The sequence below is a fragment of the Lissotriton helveticus genome, chromosome 5_1 (assembly GCF_964261635.1).
Source record: "Lissotriton helveticus chromosome 5_1, aLisHel1.1, whole genome shotgun sequence".
In the NCBI taxonomy this organism is placed as follows: Eukaryota; Metazoa; Chordata; class Amphibia; order Caudata; family Salamandridae; genus Lissotriton; species Lissotriton helveticus.
Window position 1 is genome coordinate 1,224,539,048 of NC_136065.1, and position 21,319 is coordinate 1,224,560,366.

General features: G+C 46.3%; 1 protein-coding gene across 1 annotated transcript in view; it reads left to right on the top strand.

The window, feature by feature from the left end:
* Positions 1-21,319, top strand: part of LOC144753553 (uncharacterized) — a 168,988-nt gene that overhangs the window by 12,818 nt on the left and 134,851 nt on the right. The window contains exon 2 of the mRNA XM_078641203.1: positions 16,780-16,896. Coding sequence (XP_078497329.1) covers positions 16,780-16,896 — 117 coding nt within the window. The remainder of the gene's footprint in view (positions 1-16,779; positions 16,897-21,319) is intronic.

Below are 21,319 nucleotides of genomic sequence, written 5' to 3' on the forward strand. Positions count from 1 at the left end.
ATGGATGGCTCAGTAAGCTCAACCTTGGGCATGTCTTCTTGAGCAACTTCACCAAGTGTAGTGGTACAATGACTCTCTTCATTGGGTTTAGTAAGTCAATGAATTCTTCTTTTCTAAACATCAGTTTGCACTTTTTGACACCTGGCCGATGTACGCCTTGCAGCGTTTCTGTTCGCAGCGTTATTTTGCAGTTTTCGATCATCAATGGTTGCTCTTTGAAAACCTGGTTGTATCCGCCTGCAGCATTAGCACTCCGTTTATCTCGTGTGGCAGCATCGTACCTTTATGTACGGCCTGGTCAGCAGTTTCTCAGCCAATGATGTATAGATTTTCTGCAATGCTTTCATTATCTTCAACTGTTTCACAGCAGCTTGAGCTGCGCTTCAACTCCACATGCATTACACGTTGACAGGTACAGGCAAATGCTCCCTTCTGTCATGCACATTCACCAGCCCACTTCCCTTATCTCAATTTGTATTTCAATAACATGTAATCAAAATTAATGTTCCCTAATCTCAAGGATTTCAGATACTGCTCACTGTTCAGCTAGCATCGAGAGAATGATGGATTTATAAAGCGCCCTCCAAGGAGTGTCCCGGTGCTAGAGGGAGAGCCCAGGTGCACAGCACCATACCAGCAGAACTACTTCTCCCCAGAGAAAAAAACAAGTCTTATGTTTTTTTATGGAAGACGGGCTCAGAAACAATCCATCACAGCTCACAGGAGAACTCATTCAAGGCCTTGGTACCCAAAAAAGAAAATCCCTTACCGCCCCTCGAACCCGGGAAAGCAGGGGATAGCTAAAAGAGGAAAGGAGGAAGAGCGCAGTGTTCTATGGCGAGTATACTGAGTAAATCTATCGACCAAATATTGAGGGCTAGAAGAAAACACTGCTCTATGGACTATCTCTAATGCTTTGAATGATGCATTTCTTAACAGGCAGCCAATGCAAAGCCTTGTGAGCAGCTATGGTTGAGGAACAGCTAGGTAGGTGGAGAAGTAATCTAGCTGCCGTGTTTTGCACCACCTTCAGTCACTTCACCTGGGCTTCGGCTGCTCACAAGAACAGAACATTCACATAGTGGAGACGCCAGGTGATCATGGCATGGATCACTACTCTTTTTGCCTCCAAAGGCAGGAGGGGATGACATTTCATAATGGTATGGAGTAGTGCAAAACATTGACCTACTATTGTCAAAATCTGTTCCTTCATAGAGAGGGTATTTTCCAGTTTTATTCCCAGATTTTTTACCAATAGAGAAGTAGGTGGCGGGGCGGGAAATGCAGAGGGCCAAAGATCTTCTCAACAGTTCGACAAATGTAACATGAAAGAGATAATTTCAGTCTTCTCTGCATTACATTTCATTTGGCTGCTCTACATCCAATCAAAGATGGCAAACATGCAGTGCGAGAAAGGGGCTGCAATAGAGGCAGGCATTCTCTCTAAGGCAAAGACCAGCTGCGTAAGAAATGATTTTACAGCCAAAGGGCTTGACAACAGAGGTCAGGGGGGGCATAAAATGTTTAAAAAGGGTAGGACTAAGACAAGAGCCATGCGGGACCCCTATATTAACTGCCTTAACCTCTGAGGAAAAAGGAGCAAGCCAAACAGATTGGCCTGTGTTAGTCAATACTAACTTGCACCAGTCCCAAATATGGCTGTTTGAGCAGTAACGGACCCCCTCCCCCAAGCGCCTTGAGACCCTTCCGGGTGAGTAGTGCGCTATACAAGTGTTATGATTGATTGATTGATTGAACCCTCCACACCCAAGATGGAAAGCCTATGCAGGAGGATAGAGTGTGGGACGGAGTCAAAGGCAGCAGACCAGTTAAGAAGAATCAGGGCTGCATTTTTACCTGAATCAAACGCTCAATTTATATGGTCAGAGACTTCCAGCACTGCTGATTCTGTGCTATGGTGGGGGCAAAAACCAGATTGGCTAGGGTGTAGCAGGTTCCCATTCTAAAGATGTTCTGAAAGCTGGAGGCTGGCAAGCTTTTCCAGCATTTTTATCAAGGGCAGCAACAAAGAGATGGGCCTATAGTTAGAGAAAATCTGGGGTCAAATGCAGGCTTCTTAAGCAAAGGGACAACTTTGACAATTTTCCAAGCTTCAGGCACAACCCCGGAAGATAGAGAGAAATTGAAAACAGAGTTAATCACAGGGTTGATAATGTCCACAGCTTCTTCAAGCAATGTTGGAGGACACACATCTAGAGGAGATCCGACATGCATTTTAAAATTACAACCCTGGACGGTTCCAAGGATATAGGCCTGAACTGAGAGAACCTGTAATGAAGATGACCATAATGCTCATTAGGTGGGGCAAGAGCACCCACGACAGGCAGTAATTTCTGCATATCCAGGATATTTGTTTAAAAAATGTTGTCAGCTCATTGCAGAGCGCTTGAGATGGCACAGTCGCTTAATGACAAGACTGCAAAGAAGTAAAAGACTCCACAATCTGGAAAATCTGGAAAACCTCTCGCAGCCATCGCACGCCAGCACAACCTCAACATCATCTCTTACGCCGACGACACCCAGCTGATCCTCTCCCTCACCAAAGATCCCGACACCGCCAGAACCTGCCTACACGAAGGGATGAAAGACGTCGCCGAGTGGATGAAGGACAGCCGCCTGAAACTGAACTCGGACAAGACGGAAGTCCTCATCCTGGGATCTTCGCCCTCCGCCTGGGACGACTCCTGGTGGCCCCCAGCCCTGGGCACCGCACCCAAGCCAACCGACCACGCACGCAACCTGGGCTTCATCCTGGACCCCTCCCTTTCGATGACCAGACAAGTCAACGCCGTCTCCTCATCGTGCTTCAACACCCTGCGTATGCTTCGCAAGATCTTCCGCTGGATCCCGACCGAGACCAGGAAGACCGTCACCCAGGCACTCGTCACCAGCCGACTGGACTACGGAAACGCCCTCTATGCCGGAACCACAGCCAAGCTACAGAAAAGACTCCAGCGCATCCAGAACGCCTCCGCCCGACTCATCCTGGATGTATCCCTACGCAGCCACATCTCCAGCCACCTGAGGAACCTGCACTGGCTCCCCGTCGACAAGAGGATCACGTTCCGGCTCCTCACCCACGCACACAAGTCTCTCCACGACCTGGGCCCCAAGTACCTCAACGACCGCCTGACCTTCTACACGCCCACCCGCCAGCTACGGTCCACCAGCCTCGCCCTCGCAGCCGTACCACGCATCCGAAGAGCCACCGCCGGAGGAAGATCCTTCTCTTACCTGGCTGCCAAGACTTGGAACTCCCTCCCCATCCACCTTCGGCTGACCCAGGACCATCTCGCCTTCAGGAAACAACTCAAGACCTGGCTGTTCGAGCAGTAGCATACCCCTCCCCCCAAGCGCCTTGAGACCCTCCCGGGTGAGTAGTGCGCTATACAAATGGCATGATTGATTGATTGAAAATAGAACAGGAGCCATGCTGAGCAGAGAAGATTTTCTCTGTTAAGAACTGGTATCAAGCCTGTTTAATAGAAACATGATAAGCTCTAAGCACTACTTTGTATACAGCCTTGCTATCAGAAGAGTAGTTTTCCCCCCAAATGTGTTAGAGCTTTTTACATGCTTTACGTTTCTCAGCCAAGTGTGAGGAAAGCCATAAAGCTGAGGATCTACCCTTGCCCTTCTTCCGCTCCTGTAAAGGGGCTAGCACATCCGCTGCCCCCAAAAGCCATTCATTGATGGCCTCAACGTTGAGATTAACATCATTGGTAAGATGGGGACATGCATTTGGCAAGGTGATCTACCCACTCTAAAGGCCTCACCCTCTTCCATGCCTGCAATAAGTGTGGTTCAACAGCCTTTTCTGTTGTCCGAGGCCATTATAGGCCCACTTGAAAAAAATCAGATGATGATCAAACCACAAGGAGGGTTTTTGAGGACAAATAGGTAGCAAGCAATTTGAGAAAATCAGATCAATAGTATGACCTGCCAAAACGTGTAGGTCCCAAAACCAACAGGGGCAAATTCAATGCATGCATGCATGCATTTAGACAACAAATAGGATGACTGGGCCTGAGGGTCATCAGAATGCAAATTAAAATCCCCTAATACAATAAAATTGGTCCATTTAAGGATTCATGAGCACTGCGGCGCAAGTACAGGATTCAAAAAGCATTTTCTAAAATCTAGAGCATATTTGTTTGACAGTAATTGGATAGAACCCATTAAGGCTATGGGCCTGATTACGATGACGGAAGGCCCTCCACCGACAGCCTGTCGGTGGAGGGTCCGACGCCATCGAACTGCGGTTTTCTGCCCTCCAGATTACTATGGCGGGCGGAAACGTGGCAGTCGGAAAGACTGACTGCCGCGATTCCGACAGGCAGTCATTTTCCGTCCGCCCTTTGGAGCCGCCAAAGACTACAACATTATTGTGTTATGAGAATTTTAGTTCCATTAACTACTACAATAGACCCAATTAGACCTTGGCAAATTTGGCTAAAAAGTATGGTCTAATGTTTTGCACTGCCCCTTTGCAACCACAGGCAGCTCTTTTAGAGTAAATTCATTTTTGCATTCTGGGTGTCCTCAGTTAAGCTCGGGATGTCTTCCTAGAGCCTTTGGTGTACCCCTGCTCTCTCACCAAGTAGAAGGTGCTCCACCCCGTAGTGTCCTAATAAGCATTTGTGTGTAGTGTGCAGTTTAACATGACAGTGCTAAGGTGCACATCCAGGTGTTCTTAGCTTTGGATACCTTTCTGCGAACAGGGTACCTGCTCGGAACCTCTGCCATCTTGAAGAGGCAGGAAAGAAGGGAAAGCCCTGATACAGATCCTGTAAATCCTGGTTCAGATCACACATGGCTGTTTCTTTCTATAAAAATAAAATACTAACATCTGATGGCAGGTTGCTCTTCAAATCCCTAGAACCAGGCAAAATACAGAGTAGCCCCTCAAGAACTGCCAGTCTCCATTTGTAATGGAACTTCACGAAAACATGGTATTTTCAAACTTTGGACAGAAATGAACACACATTGAGCAAAATCAGTTTTTACAAATGGGACTTGAAAAAATAAACATGAAACTTGGTACAGTAGTTGCCACAGATGCTTGATACCTGGTTGGGTGCTGGTCCAGGTTGCAGAGCTGCTCTTGATTCACTAGAATGATCACGTTCCCGAGGTTATATGGTGCCCTCATGTCTAGGCAGGAAAGAGTTTAATGCCCATGACAACAGCATGCACCTTGCAACCCAATCATAAAACGGAGCAAGAGTACAATTTCCAAATTGTAAAAAGCCGCGCCTAGAGGCACTTTCATGACAACTAAAAAAAAAACACGTATTTTCTGGGCCCAGTTTACAATGCCTGTAACACAGAAAGATCAGTCAGACTAGCGCTGGCAGTGCGAGCAAAGCACCTCGATCAATGCAAAGGAGTTGTAAAAATGCATAACAATTTTAGTGTGGCGATGAGGGGAGACATTAAAATGTGTTAGATTAACCTGCGATGCGTGACACTTGGCAGGGCTGCTATATGAATGTGCCACTCCGTTTGTGGCCGAGATACTACCAGTCTCTCTGCATTCTGTTTGCTGCAGCTTGTCAGCTGCTGCTGTGTTACCATTTCTGAAAAACTAAGCAAGCACAATCCACTTTTAAAAGAAAACCCAAACTACAGCACAAGGCCTTCCAGAGGAAGCCCAAATGACTCCTGCCCTCAAAAATCATCAAAGGATGATCATAAACATTAAATAACAATCCATTCTCCGGTATGAAGAAACACTTATGTAAAAACACTATTCTTGCAAATCTAACTTTAAAGAGTCGTATGCAGAAAATCAAATACTCTCAGTCTTCAGCACAATATATGTGTGCCATAACCTGAAGGTACCAAAGCAGAAGTTTCAACATTTGTAATGTTATTTGAATTTTATACCACACTTAGCTTAATTATGCACTTATTCATGTACATACTGTTCTGATTGTCTATATGCACTTACTTTCAAATGCTTCACACACTTTCCTGCGCGCCTACAACAAGATGGCCACGATGCTGCCATTGCTTTTGGTCCCTGTTTAGTTCATGTCCGGCTAAATAACCACCTCCTTTACGTTATTTACCCAGTTGCAAATCAAAGACATAAACCCCGTCTCAACCCATTGGGAGCTTGGCACGAGCAGTTAGGCTTATCTTAGAGGCAGTGTGTAAAGCATTTGCACATAACCAACAGTAATACAGTGTAAGCACTACAAAAGGACACCACACCAGTTTAGAAAAATATCCAATATTTTTATATACTTAAGACAAGACCAAAAACTATAAAAATCCACAATATAGTACTTCAAAAACTTCACTTATCAAAATATGCTTTAAAAAGAGTTCCTTGATGTTGATAACTCCGTCCAGGGCTATCACGGCGTCATGAGCAAACAAATCCAAACAGTTCTGACTGAAGCCGGTGTCGCGGGCCAGCTACGGTGTCAGGAAGACCCGCAAACAGTACCTATTAGAAATACAGGGCGTTGGCGACCTCTCGTTGAGCTTCCGAAGACACGGCGTCGGTTCCGGAGGCCGGTGTCGGAGTCGTTGGGCCTCTCAAATTCACACGCGCTGCACGTCGATCTCCTCTCTGTTGGAGTCAGGAGCGCTGGCGTCGGCAGGCATTGTATGTTGCGGTGCGAAGTGCATCATTGTGGCGTGCGGTGCCTTCAGGTCGCGGTGCGAGCCGCTGCTCAGTGGCAGCATCAGATGGCATCGTCAGTGAGACCTGGGTCGCGGTGCGAGAAGAAGGCGGTGCTTGTCACGGTGCTGGCAGGTCACGGTGCAAGCAGCGGCGGCGTCGTTGCTGAAGCGCTGTCGTCGGCTGACGAACTGGAGTCCATGGCGCCGGCGTTGGTAGGCTAAGGCTGCAGTGCGTTGTGTAACTTTACGAGTGGTGCCCTCGAACCACGGTGCAAGCAGCAGCGTCGATTTCGGCGTGGAGCCTCATCGTCGGGGAGGCCAAGGCAACGTTGTGGAGTGAGGCGGTGCGGAGTGCGGTGCCCACAGGTGGCGGTGCGAGTAGTGCTTTGGTGGCAGCATCAGCAGGCATCGTCGATGAGACCAGGGTCATGGTGCGGCATTGCGGTGGTGCCCTCTGCGGTGCCAAGGCGTCATCGTGAAGCGAGGCGGTGCGGAGGGCAGTGCCCACAGGTCGCGGTGCAAGCAGCAGCTTGGTGGCGCCATCAGCAGGCGACGTCGGTGAGACCAGGGTCACGGGGCAGCGTTGCTGTGGTTCCCTCTGTGGTGCCTTCAGGACACAGAGTCGGCAGCGGCGTCATAGATGTCATCAGGCTGCTTTTCTTTTGTTGCAGCACAAAACACACAGTCCCCAGTGCTGAGGACAGAAGTGCTTGAAGTCTTTGCTGTTCCTGAGACTTCTTGAACAGGGGGCCAGCTCTAACTCAAACCCTTGGAGAAACTCACAAAAGTAGATTGCAGAAAGTTCAGTCCAGTCCTTTCACTGTCCAAGACAAGCAGCCACTGCAGGCCAACACAGCAAAGCACACAGCAAAGTGGTAGTCCCTTCTCATAGCTTCTCCAGCTCTTCTTCTTGGCAGTTTTCTTGATCCAAGAGAGTTCTAAAGTTCAGGGGTCTGGGCCCCAATATACATTTCCCCAAATCCTTTGATCTTTTAGACAGAGAGTTTGTGTGCCCAGCCAGAACCAGTTCAGCCTTCTCTGGTGTGAATTCCTGGCAGGAGGTGGAGACATCCTTGTCGGAGGCAGACCAGGCCCTTTGAGGTGCAAGGAAACCTTCCCCCATTGCAGCCCAGTTCTAATCAGCCCTTTCCAGACCCTACCTTGACTATCTGGAGCCACTCCTGCTCCCAGCCTTCTGTCATCCAAAACCCAGACAGGCAATCCAAATTCCAGCAGAGGCACACAGGATGACTGAGAAAGAAAATACCTACTTTCTAAAAGTGGTATTTTCAAACACAGAATGTAAAAATCACCTTCAGTAAAAGATGCATCTTTAGATTCTGAGTTCAGGCATACTAAACTTTATTTTCTTACCTAGATCCCAGGGCCCGTTATGTTTATAAGATGTTATAAACAAACTTCCCATCCTCTCCTATGGGGAACAGGTAGTCTTGAAATAATGAAAAACAAATTGGGCATACACTGCACCCTGCCCACAGGGGTACCTTGGGTCTTCCTTAGGGGTGCCTTACATGTAAGAAAAGGGAAGGTTAGGGACTGACAAAGTGTGTGCACTTGCCAAGTCGACATGGCAGTCACAAACTGCGCACAGACTCTGCAATGGCAGATCTGAGTTACCTTTTTAGGGCTACTCACGTGGGTGGCACAATCAGTGCTGCAGGCCCACCAGTAGCATTTGATTTACAAGCTCTGGCAAATTCAGTGCACTTTACTAGGGACTAACAAGTAAATCAAATATCCAATCATGTAAACACCAATTCATAACACAATTTAGATAGGAAGCATATGCACTTTAGCACTGATTATCAGTGGTAACGTGCCCAGAGTCCTAAAACCAACACAAACAGGTCAGGAAAATTTATGAGGAAGAAGCAAAAAATTTGCGGATAACACTGCAAATAGGGTTATTTCCAACACTGCTTCATTAAAAAAAGACAACTACTCCATTTCTAAATACAGCCACCTCTTCCTTGATACAACTAGGGCAGCACACCATGCGTCACCAATCAAGGTACTAGAGTTTTCAAGTCACCAACATGTAACATCCAAATTGTACATAAAAGTATTTTCAGATCTAGTTAAGTGGTGTGCATCACAAATTGGGGCACTGGTGCCCGTTCCTCGTCAATCCTGTGAACTTAAATTGAGAATCAACTTAATTTATGTATTTATTTTAATAAAACCATGCAGGCGTGAATCTTAACAATTCACCAGTTTTAACAATTTTAACGCCCTTCTTGATAATACGCCCCTCAGTTCCCTCTTCATATATCCAGGTGATTTCTTACTCCTCCATTGTAGGATGAATTGAATCTGTAGGTGCCCTCTTAAACCCATGTGCACTGCAGTGCTCCCTTCTCCAAGACCAATGTTGGCTGCCGCTGGAGAAGTTTCAAAAAGTTCGGGCAAAAATAACCAGCCTCTACTCTAGCGAGTAAAGGCGTCGAACTGTTTATCACTATTTTCCTGGAAATTTACCATCTGATTAAGATCAAGCTGATTTCCAAATGGTTGGTTCCTGACTATAATAGCAGAGTGACAAAAAACATGGTAGGCTGGAATGCGTGCCAGAGAAAAGTTTCTGTTGGTGAGATTAAGTGAAGCATTCCATCCATCACCTTTATGTTTATGTGATTCCATATATATTCTAGGCTTTCAGTGTTTACAAATTGAGCCCTACTCCCACAGAAGGCTGGTGGAATGGTAGTGCCCCAGTAAACCTTTTGACATAAAATGAAGCCAAACGCCACAGGCCTCTGGGTTTCACATGCAATTCAAATTATATAAGTAAGGAGTAAAGAAAAAAAGGTTTCACATGTTACCTTGCAATATTTATCCCAGATAAGCAATCAGTTGGAAAAGAAATTACACAATCAAAACGTGAAATCGTGCACATGCTAGTGAGCAGAGTAGTACAAAAGGCTAAAACAATTGATCAAATTTACTGAAGGTAAGGCAAGGAATGGCACAGATTCACAAACTGAAAAGGGCGATGAATGGCTAATGTCAAGAAAGATAGTTGTCAAAAAGATCCCTTGTTTGAAAGGTAGGTAACAAACAAATAGTCACAATATTCGCTCCAGTTCCTCTTTACAATAATTTGATAATCACAATAACATTTTCACTAATGATTAGTGCCATTCCTTAAAACAAAAGTTTCTTTCCGATCTCAAACTGCCGAAGTTTATTAGCATTCTCAATTGGAAAAATCTCCCCCAGAGATCTTATTTCTTTATCACAAAGTAATAGCATCTAGAGTTAGTATAGAGTTAACACATGGTAATTAATACTAGATTAAAAAGACTAGAGAACTTAAGTTTAAAGCAAGATCAAGTTACATACCTTCGGCAACGCCTTATCTGGTAGAGACTATCTAGTCACAGATTCCTTACCTTAAAAATATCTCCAAGTGTCACACTGGATCTCTAATTCTTTTGTGAGCAATATCCCTGCGCGCTGTTAGATAGTAATGTTCGGCTCTATGTGACGGTGGCGGCATTCGCGCCTGAAGCGCCATGCGCTTTGCCTCCATAGGCACCACCCCAGCACGCCGACATCAGGTTCTTTTCACAACTTTTCAAACCAGAAGTGTGGAGACACCAAGAACACTGACCACTGTTGTGTGAAGCTAGGGCCCTGAAGGAGGAACAACCCTGAATCTAAAAATTAATTTGCAGAACGGGGAGGATGGCTGGGTTGGTGAGGAACATGCAGCTAGATGGAGTCTCTACCAGATAAGGCGTTACCAAAAGTAAGTAACTTGTTCCTCTGATAGAGACTTCTAGCCGCAGATTCCTTACCCCAGAATAAGCAATACCCCCGGAGGTGGGTCTGCGAAACAAATTTAGACTGGGAAGTCCTGTAGGGCCAAAGAGCCCATCCTTAGGAACCTGATTGTAAAGACAGTTGTACTTCATAAACATGTGCAGAGATGCTCTTGTTGCTTCCTGGTAGACATTCAGATTGGATCTCTGCATGCTAACACAGTGGTCGCAGCCTTGACTCTGGTGGAATGAGCACACAAGTCCTCAGGGAGTTTCTTCTTGGCTATTGTGTCACAGATTTTGATGCATAGCACGATCCATCGTGAGATATCCATTTCAGCACCACCTTCACTGTCTGGGCTTCGGCATACCCAATGTAGAGTTGATCGTTCACCAGGAATTTGTTTGTACAGTCAAGGTAGCATGACACGCTCTTTTTAAGTCCAGTCGGTGGAGCTACTCTTCTTCTTTAGCAGGATAAGGCGTAGCGTAAAAGGTAGGCAGGGTGATAGACTGGCCTACATGGAATGGGGTGACCACCTTTGGAAAGAAGATGCTAGAGTCCAAAGGACCAGCTTGTCTGGGTATAACGTAACATAAGGAGAGGGCGCCGAAAGCGCCGGTAAATCACTAACCTTCCTGGCAAATGCTATTGCCACAAGAAAGGGTGTCTTGATGGTAAGTAGTCTGACTGGACAGTTATGGAATGACTCGAAGGGAGTGGCCATCAGATAGGTAAGAACCAGGTTGAGGTCCCACTGAGGCATAATGAAGGGGATTGTAGGAAACGTATGTTGAAGACCCTTCAGAAACCTATTAACAATAGGGGACATGAAAAGTGACGTATGCACTGGCAACCGCAGATATACTGATATGACAGACAAATAACCCTTCAATGTGCCCAGTGCAGAGCGCTCCTGTGCCAAGGTGAGAATAAACTTTAAAAGAGGAGCAGATAGGGGGTCAACCTGTTCTTCTGTACACTATGCCCTAAACTTGCCCCAACTGAAGGTGCATACTGTCTGTGGAGGGACGCCTGGCTGTCAAAATGACATTACAGGCTTGGGCGAGGGTCAAAGGCTGTCCACTGTTGCCACTCAATCTCTATGCATGAAGGTGGAACGAGGACCAATTCAGGTGTAAGACCCTCCCTTGCAGCTAAGACAGAAGATCCTCCAGTAGGGACATCCTAATTGGAGGACTGATGGACATCCTCAACATCTCAGGACACCGAACTCTCTGTGCCCAATACGAATCTACAAGAAAGACTTGAGCCTGGTCATTCCTGGTCTTTCTGGAGGCAGGAGTGGCATTGGCGGAAAGGCATATAGGATACCTGAGCTCCATTCTAGATGAAAAGCGTTTCTGAGAGAGATGCTTTGGAACCTCCGGCGTAAACTGCTGATATTGTGCGTGCTCCATGGTGGTGAACAGTTTTAACCAAGGTTCTCCCCACTCATGGAAGAGACCTTGGTCCACCTCCAGATGGAGACACCACTCGTGATCCGCTAGGCATCAACGGCTGAGTTTGTCGACCCTGGCATTGAGAGAGCCCGCCAGGTGTTGACCTATCAGGGCTATGCTCTGACGTTCCAGATATGTCCAGATATGCAGGTTCTCCTGACAGGGGGCCCACGACCCCAAGCCACTGTTTGGAAGTATGCCTCCTGCAAGTCCATCGCTACCATCCAGCCTCTTGGGTCCATGGCAGACAGGACTGAGCGAGCATGAGGATTTTTAATTCCTCCTTCTTCAGGAAGAAATTGAGAGAACGGAAGTCTAGGATAGGACAAAAGCCTCTGTCCTTTTTGGGCAGCCGAAAGTAGTGGGAAGTACAACCATATCCTACTTCTGATGCCGGTACCCTGTCTAAGGCTCCCTTCGCCAGGAGAGCTGCCACTTCCTGATGAGTAAGGATTTAAGGGAGTGAGTAGCCCCTTTGGAAAATCTGTAGAACCCAGTGGTCGGATGTTATCGGCCGCCAGTGGTGCAGGTGATAGTGTATCCTGCCTCTTCCCACTGGATTCCCATGATTGTCAGAGGGCAAACTAAAGGGGCTTGAAGGTTGTGGCTACCGAGGGGGTTGGACTAGGCAGACCTCTGGCTACCTGGCACACAGAGTCTGAGCAGCTTGCTGGCCGTGTTGACTGGGCAGGTAGAGACGCGGCTTGAAGCTCCTTCCGTGAAAGGCAGATTGGGGGTGGCGAGGGTTCATGGGTAGGCCCAAGGTTCTGGGCATAGCCCTGCTGTCTTAGCACCCCAGTGCCAAGTCTGCCTTGTCTCCAAAGAGATGGGAGCCAATGAAGAACATGTCCATGAGCAAGGCCTGGACATCCCCCGAAAAGCCAGTGGTTCTTAACCATGAGTGGTGTCGAAGTTGTATCCAGCCCACATCGAATAGTGAACGTAGCTCCATCTCTCCTGTCAGCAGTGGCTTTATAGAGTATGGCTCAGGCCTCCTCTGACACCATAGGAAGCACCTGCGCAACTGAGTTCCCAGAGTGTATGAGAGTATCGGCTCAAAAGGCACCCTATTCCCAAAAGTATCCAGCCTCTTGGATTTCATATGCTGTGGAGTGCTAGGGAATGTGCCAGACTGTACTCTGGGAGTTGTGGCTTGGATCACCAAGCTATCCAGGGTGGGGTGCTGGGTGTGGACACTGGGGTTCCTTGCGATGATGCGATGGTGGTGGGCAATTGTCCTATGCACAAGAGCCCCTGTGCAGGGCTTGGACCAGGCTCAAAGTAGGATGTCTGTGATGGCGTTGTTAAAAGGGAGAAGCTGTTCAGATTGGGTGACTCCCAATTGAAGCATCTCAGTCAAGATGTTCCTTTTGACAGCCATGGAGGGCAGTTGAAGATCTCAGCTGCCCTCCTCACCACCATTGCAAATAAGCCACCCTCCTCTATAGCCACGGTAGGGGGATAACCCAGACAGTCGCTTGATGAGGTGTCCAGGCTGCTGGCATCTTCAAGATAGTCGTACTAGGTGTCCTCAGTGTAATCTAATGGCTGGCATTCATAAGGGTCCAGTGAACCTTCCCATTCATGCCCAATTCCAGGGCCACAGGAGTAAGGCAATGGCTCCGATCTGGGGTATCTACCCCAGTTGAAGTCAGGCGATTCCGCACTGGCTCCGTGTCAGTCAGGGAGCCAAGGACATTGGATCAGGCATCATGGAAAGTAAAGGTGGTATGACCGACGCTGCTCCAGATCCATCTGCAGATCCAAGGGGCCCAAATGCACCTAAGGGTGAACCCAGAGGAGAAAGACCAGTAGCCCCTCCTGAGCCAGAGGGTCCCGTAGGTGCTCCAAGGGGATGGTTCACCCAAATATAAGGTGCATGGTCTCATGGAATTCATATAGTTGAGTAGGGGTCACTCTGGCTCCTGGATATTCTGGGAGGCGCGGAGTTGGCACAGGCGCAGGCTCTACTGTGAGCAAGGCCTAGAATACTGATGTTCTCTCTTCTTGTCGGACGACTTCGACAAACGGGGCGAAGTCAAAGACCTCGTCAACTTCTTACTCTTGTGGGACTTACCCGATTTCCCCGACGAATTCCACTGTGACGACCACCACCTGGAGTGGCTCCGCGACCTATCTTGGGACCTTCCTCTTGACTGAGATCGTTGATAAGCTTGAGGGACTGCTCCTTCAAGGCCTTGGGATGCATGGCGCCGCAACCAGCACTGATCTTCATGTCATGATTGCGCTCCAGCCTCTAGAGACATACCAAATGTGGGTCCGTCCCACAAATCTGCCAGTGAAAGGTGCCACATGGCTTGAAACTAGCTCTCCTAGTTGACATACCTGGCACATCAGGAGACCAGCTTACACAAAAAAATAGACCAGTCAAAAAAAAAGACTGGTGTTAGCTCTTCTCTGGATCTGTTTTGAATGGCGTGGAAATAAAAGAACTGACGTCAGCCCGATAGGTTGGTGCCTATAAAGGTACCATACACTTCACATCTGTCACAAATTACGCTGATGCCATGAGGAGCAGAACACCGCCTACTGGCACACAGGGGTACTGCTCACAAAACAATACCGAATCCAGTCCATGCCTTGGCATAATTCTAAGGTAAGGAATCTGTACTAGAAGTCTCTATCAGATATGTTTGCATCACTAGTCTTCCGAAAAGGGGCATATATCTTCGCCACTTGAGAAAGCACTGTGCATGACTTGGCCAAATAGCTAAAGGGCCTGAGTATTATACAGAGTGGGATGGAAAAAGAAGATTATAATTATTTGCTCTGTATGTAACAATCCTATTTCTAAGGACTTGTTTGGCAATCAACGTTTTCAATGTGATTTTTCCTCCTTATATTGATCAGTGTTGTTTTTCTTTCCCTGTCATTTAATTGTTAAATATCTTTAGGCATTTGCATTGCCCTGCAATCCGTGTTTGCTAACTCCGAAATAAAATTTTACTTTTTGATTTGAATTCATTTTAAGAAGAACTCTATGCAAATCATATTGAAATATGAAGAATAACAAACTGTAACATATCAAACGTTTCTACCCACCACAGCAACAGTCTATCAACGTTTATTGGAGAATGATTCTAGAACAATTCTCTAGGGGAGATACTACTAGTCCTTCTATCATTAAGGTACCTGGGTATACCCTGTTGCGATGAAATTGAATGTAAACATTTCTCCTATAGGCAAAATATTTCCATTAATGTAACTGGTGAGGGTGGGACCAGAACACTCACAGACAAAGTTGAGTTTAATTCATGTGAGTCTACACTGCTTTCTTGTAGGCACACATGGATCTACGCTCATGCAAGTATGCTTTGCTTCCTAGTAAGCTCCTGCAACTCGCCACCCCTCCTTCCTCAAGGGCTAGTGCCTGCTCTGCTCCCTCATATGCACAAGCAAATCTGCCCTGCTGCCTCATAGACACAGCTGAGTCTGCCGTGCAGCCTTGTGCCCTAGATGGGTCTATATTGTTCCATTGTAGGACGACGTCAGCTTTTACTGCTATTCATGTATCAAAGCCAGTGTGTGATCCTCCTTCCTTTGTAGGCCAAAGGGGCAATGACCAGCGAACAGTCCAGTCTCCACGAATCCCAAGGGGCATTCTTCTCAGGAAATTAAAGTCATTAGCGTGGCATAACGACTGCACTCCTAAGTAAGGGATGTAAGCCTCAAGAACAACAAATATTTGTCTTTCAGAAGGGTGGGGGTTCACTTATTTCTAGCACAGTGTAGGAATACCCGCATCAGAGAAGATTAGTTAGCTTTTGTAAGGTCCTGACGTATTGCCATAGATCCTTAGAGACTGGGAGGGCATGAAACATGTTGACTAATTAGCGAGCAATAACCATCAAGTGAGAATACAAGGAACATCATCATCCTATATCCTATATATTCTCTGTTTTTTTTTATCTTTAACGTTGACCCACAAGAACAGATAAACTAGAGCTAAGGGTTCTATAGGTAACTATAATCTGCACAACTCACCAATCTTCCCCAGACAGACTTCACTGTCCACCACACATTTGAGGCTCTAACGTTCCACACCAGCAACCCTAAAGTCTACAAAAAAATATCCCCGACAAAGAGCTTCTCAGAGGAGCCCGTGGGACAATGCAGTTCCAGCCCAACGAGGAGCACAGCCTGATGATGAAGCATACCACCTTTCGGTGGGTGAGGGCTCGTGCTCCATATAGATAATGCTACCAGTGACCTACTGGGGTGTAGATACTTAATCTAGTATCAAGGACCTTTTTGCAGCGGAACAGTATACTTTGTTAATATTGATATCACTTGGGAGAGTGCACACTGGACCACAATGACTCTCAGTCCTCTTCGTTTGAAAATAGTATTGTGTCCTCCAAGTGCAAGCACGTCTACCTGTTCTCTTGTAACCCCAGTGCGAATCTGTACTGCTCTTACTGTCCAGGTATGTCAACACTGCATAACTCCCTACCATAGTCATAGGTGAGTCTGCACTGACCCATTATTGGCCAGGTAAATCAAGGTGAGTCGTTGCTGGTCGTGATAGTCTTCTAATCTCTGGACCACAGCAGTGTGTAGTGATCATACCAAACCATAGAAAGTGTCTGGCAGAGTATTCTTTAATCTCTTAAGGCACATAGTGGTCGTGTGACCAGAAAAAAGTGTCAGTGTGTTGTGGTCCTTATCCCTGAAACATTGCTTTACATGGAGGACCACAGAAATTTGGCATTGCTTGGTGGTTCCCTCACGAAATGGGGAAGGACCTGGTGATCTAGTCACCACTTAAGTGGGGTTGTGTGTGGTGGTTGTACTGTGACAATAATTGTGCTTGCCTGTGCCACTTTGAAAAATCGCCTTTGATCCCCAACAGGAGAAGCTCTGCAGTGCTTTACCTGTGCTGGCTCCAATGATGAGGACTGTAACCGGCAGGGACCCCAGCAGTGCCCCAGCTACTCCGATGCCTGCGTCACCCTGCGAGGGCAAGCCAGTGAGTATCTGAATGTCTAAACAATGGTTGGGCAACGTGCAATGTTTGCAATATGGTAGTATTGATTCTCTGTCAATGATTGAATACATAGTAATTTATAGTACACAAGCACTAAGTGATCAGAAAGGATGGGCTTTGAGGGTACCTATCTGACGGTCTCATATCTTGCCTCAGTGTGTTCCACAGATAATGGTCTGCTTCCATTTAACTGAAGCCTGATGGTGAACTTGGGTTCCGATGCATTTCTGGGTGAGGTCGAGGGTTTGAAGGTGATAGGGGTGTTGAAGGGAATACAGTGCGGTAATAGTTTGAGGCTTGGGCAATTGACCCCAGTGCTTCTTTCCTCTTAGTAGCTCACCTGCATTGCTCTTGCACATTTGAGGGAGGAGATTTGATTTTTTGACAGACCACAGTAAATGATGATTGCAGTAGGTCACAGTGGCCTACTGTAAGTGTAGAAATGTGTGCGGATGACTGGAAGGCTGGTAGTGCACTTTTTGCTGAGACACAGTAGTTCATGTGTGCTTTATTTGGGTTTTAGGAAGAGTCCGGTTATTAGAGCCTGCTAATGATTTTACTTGTTGATGATGCACCATGGATGGCTGAATGTCAGTAGTGTAGGTGTTTGTAAAGAAACAAGGGAACCTTGTAAGTCAGAAGGGACCTAGGGAATGCTTAGCATTATAAGGAACATTGTCCCTTCAGGAAGGGTATATAAACACAATAGGGCACAGATCTGCAATGAGCCCTGTGATGATGCTCTCCAATGGAGATACAGTACATTTATTGAATATAAAACAATTGAAGAACACACACAAAAAATAGAGAGAGAATTACGTGGGTCAAAGGTTGGAAGTAATTCGATTTCCAAACCTCAGGCATTAAAAGTACAATGTGATTTTGTGAAGGAATAGAAATATCAGACAGTCACAATTAAGCAAGCATCTTTTGCTCCATAAGAATTCAAGTAAGGCAGTTTGAAGTAAAGATGCAACAGTCTACGACATTTCGATCCCCACTAGAATGGGGGGATCATCATCAGGACATAAGATATAATGCCCGAGTGATAGCCTATACATAGAATGGGGTAGAAAAAGGAAAAGGGGGTAAGAAAGGGAGAAAGAAGAAGTGTATGAGGATTTCACAATGAGTACACATGGACAATTCCTAATGTGTATTGCTTGACTACCTATAATAGGGGTGAAGACACAAGGAGCTAAGTGCCACTATGTTGCGCAGGTTGGAAGACATGGCAGAGTTAGAAATTATAATTGTAATTATAGTAGTGCCCATACAATGAACAGCGTTGTGACATTGGCGACTGAGGTTCGCGACATGCATGTAAGTGAAAGTGAAGCCAGAGAAAGGACTGACCTGTGCGAAATTCATATTCATGTGGGTGAGAGAGGGTTCGAAGTAGCCATTGCTACCTTGGGTGGGCGCTGCAAGGCAAAGGACCAGAGAAATTGGGCAATTAATCGTTGCAAGCCAGTCTCGAAGGAAAAGGAAATTAAGTTAAACCCAGTGAGTCATGGGAAGATAATGTGGTGAGTCCGCCAGGTGCCCGCGGTTTTCAACTTACTGTAGAGTAGTGATGAGTGGGAGGATGAGTACAATCCACCCTGGTAAGTATATCCTGAATCGGAGCCCAAATCAGGATACGAGGATAATGGGTCTATGGAAGAAATTAGGAGTAATCAGACAGGACTGCCGCATGAAGGCGTGCCTACAAACAGCAAGGTTGAGGAGGTCAGCAGAGGGTCTTACCGTGACCGCACGATGGTGTGATGAAAGGACAATGGAGCGGTTAAGAGTTGGCAATGAGGAAGGGGACAAAGTCCACCTTGGTAGTATTCTCCTGATTCAGAGCCCCGATCAGGGTTGTGAACGAAAAGCCTATGGGGGAGAATAACTTTACAATAACAACAAAAGAAAGAGTAGAGATGACAAGACAGCACGAGGAATACCTCTTAATTAAAAGAACCCTCACTCACCAAGCTAGTTTGTGACATGCTTCATCATCGGGTTCCCACCAGAGAGGCTGAGTGCCTCCCTGGTGTGCTACGACGCATGAATTACAGCGGAGCGGGTATTGGTGAGATAGTGTCAGTGCAGCAGTGAAAAGAGTGCAGGTTAAAAGATGCCTGGTTTAATTCCAAAGCAATTTTAATGGTGGAAAACCAGATATCATTAAAACAAGTGAGATGGACGCTGGCTGTCTGGCTAGATTGACCAGGCGCATCCGAATTGGTCTAAGTGTAGTTGGTGGTCGACATGTTTCTGCTTATGATGTGCGATTTGCTAAGTATTCATCAGGACCAAGCCCCCACGGCGGTGTGCGCTCTCTAAGGCGCACCCTAACCTGTGGAGGAATACAAATGGTAAAACTCACGGTTTTACCACTGTGGCCTTCTGGAGATCCAAAAAGCCAAATGACCCTGTAAGAAAAAACACACTTGAAAACACACACAATTCAGTGAGTTCAGTGGTATTTCTTGCCAGGCAATCAAGAGGTCTAATGTGTTTAGTGACCTCGTGCTGTGAATTACCAATAAGTGCTTAAAGGTAATGACAAGTAAACCTTCAAATCAGGCACTCGTGTCAAACTAGGGTTTACGTGAAGTGACAACTGACTTCACGGCATGGGCCGGGTGGGGGTTTGAGCCGCTTCTGGAATCTAAGCGGGATGAAAGGGAAAAAAAAATTCAGGCTTAGGTTCCACAAGCGGCTCAAACCCCCACCCGGACCCATGACGTGAAGTCAATTGTCACTTCAAGTAAGCCCTAGTTTTTCCATGTTTTTAATCTGCCATTTTAAATCTGAAGCGTGTTTATATCACATCCGCACGTTTTAACGGGCTTGTCACTATCACCTAGAGTTTGTTGCATGACTCAAAATGCATAAGCCGCACTCAGTATGTAACACGCCTGAGGTTACTAGTTGTTACCCGTAACAACGACCCCTCCTGATGAAAAATGTACACGGAGTGGCAGTAGGTTTGACATGAGTGTCTGACTTGGAGGTATACATGTCATTACCTTTAAGCACTTATTGGTAATTCACAGCACAAGGTCACTAAACACATTAGACCTCTTGATTGCCTGGCAAGAAATACCACTGAACTCACTAAATTGTTGTGTGTGTTTTCATGAGTGTTTTTTCTTACAGGGTCCTTTGGCTTTTTGGAACTCCAGGTGGCCATCGTGGTAAAATCGTGAGTTTTACCATTTGTATTCCTCCATAAGTTAGGGTGCCCTTAGACAGCGCACACCACCATGGAGGCTTGGTTCTGATGAATGCTTAGCAAATCGCACATCATAAGCAGAAACATGTCGACGACCAACCAATTCGGATGTGCCTGGTCAATCTAGCCAGACAGCCAGCGTCCGTCTCACTTGTTTTTAATGATATCTGGTTTTCCACCATTAAAATTACTTTGGGATTAAACCAGGCATCTTTTGACCTGCACTATTTTCACTGCTGCACTGACACTATCTCACCAATACCCGCTCCGCTGTAATTCAGATGTCGTAGCACACCAGGGAGGCACTCAGCCTCTCTGGTGGGAACCCGATGATGAAGCATTTCACCAACTAGGTTGGTGAGTGAGGGTTCTTTTAATTAAGAGATATTCCTCGTGCTGTCTTGTCCTCTCTACTCACTCTTTTGTTGTTATTGAACTTATACATTAGGGGGAAAAAGTTTGATTATCCCTCCCTCTCCTGTTAGTATTATGGAGAATAAAATTAATCAAAATCAAGCAGGGCAGACAGCCCGACATTGCAGGTGAAGTGGTTAATGGTGGAGCTTATTGTTAATGCACAATGGCGTTAAGAAAAGAGTTCACGCATCCACCAGAGACCGGTTAGACGCCAGACAAGGTAAGTCAATGTGTGTGTCACTTGTCACTGTGTTCGGTAAATGTAGCAGTGAAGCAAGTTACCAGTGCGCATGACCGGGTTGACCCCCGAAACACTGGGATGAATACGTGGAAATTAATTGAGGAGTAAGGATGGGGGCCATGTTGAGGAGGTATCCGTCAGTTTGTGAATGGAACCGAAAGCGAACCAGTGTGGGTCGCGCATGTGTTTATAAAAGTGAGGGGCTAAAATCATGAATGGCAGTTACCAAGAGCTGAGAGATCGGGCAGATAGCAGATAGACAAATTAAGAGAATTGTGAGCAAAATGTGATTCACACAGAAGAAGTGACAACGTACATAAGACAGTTGATGCGGTAATTAATGTCACAAAAGAAAGGCATATAAGAGGTCCCATAAGAAGGGCATATAAGAGGTCCCCATTATAAGTATAATGTTATTGGTAAACATAATAATTCTGGCCACGTAATTGTAGGCCTACGGGCAATGCCTGTTATACAGTGTGAATCAACATTTATACAATTAAATAGCAAGAGCGCGAAGG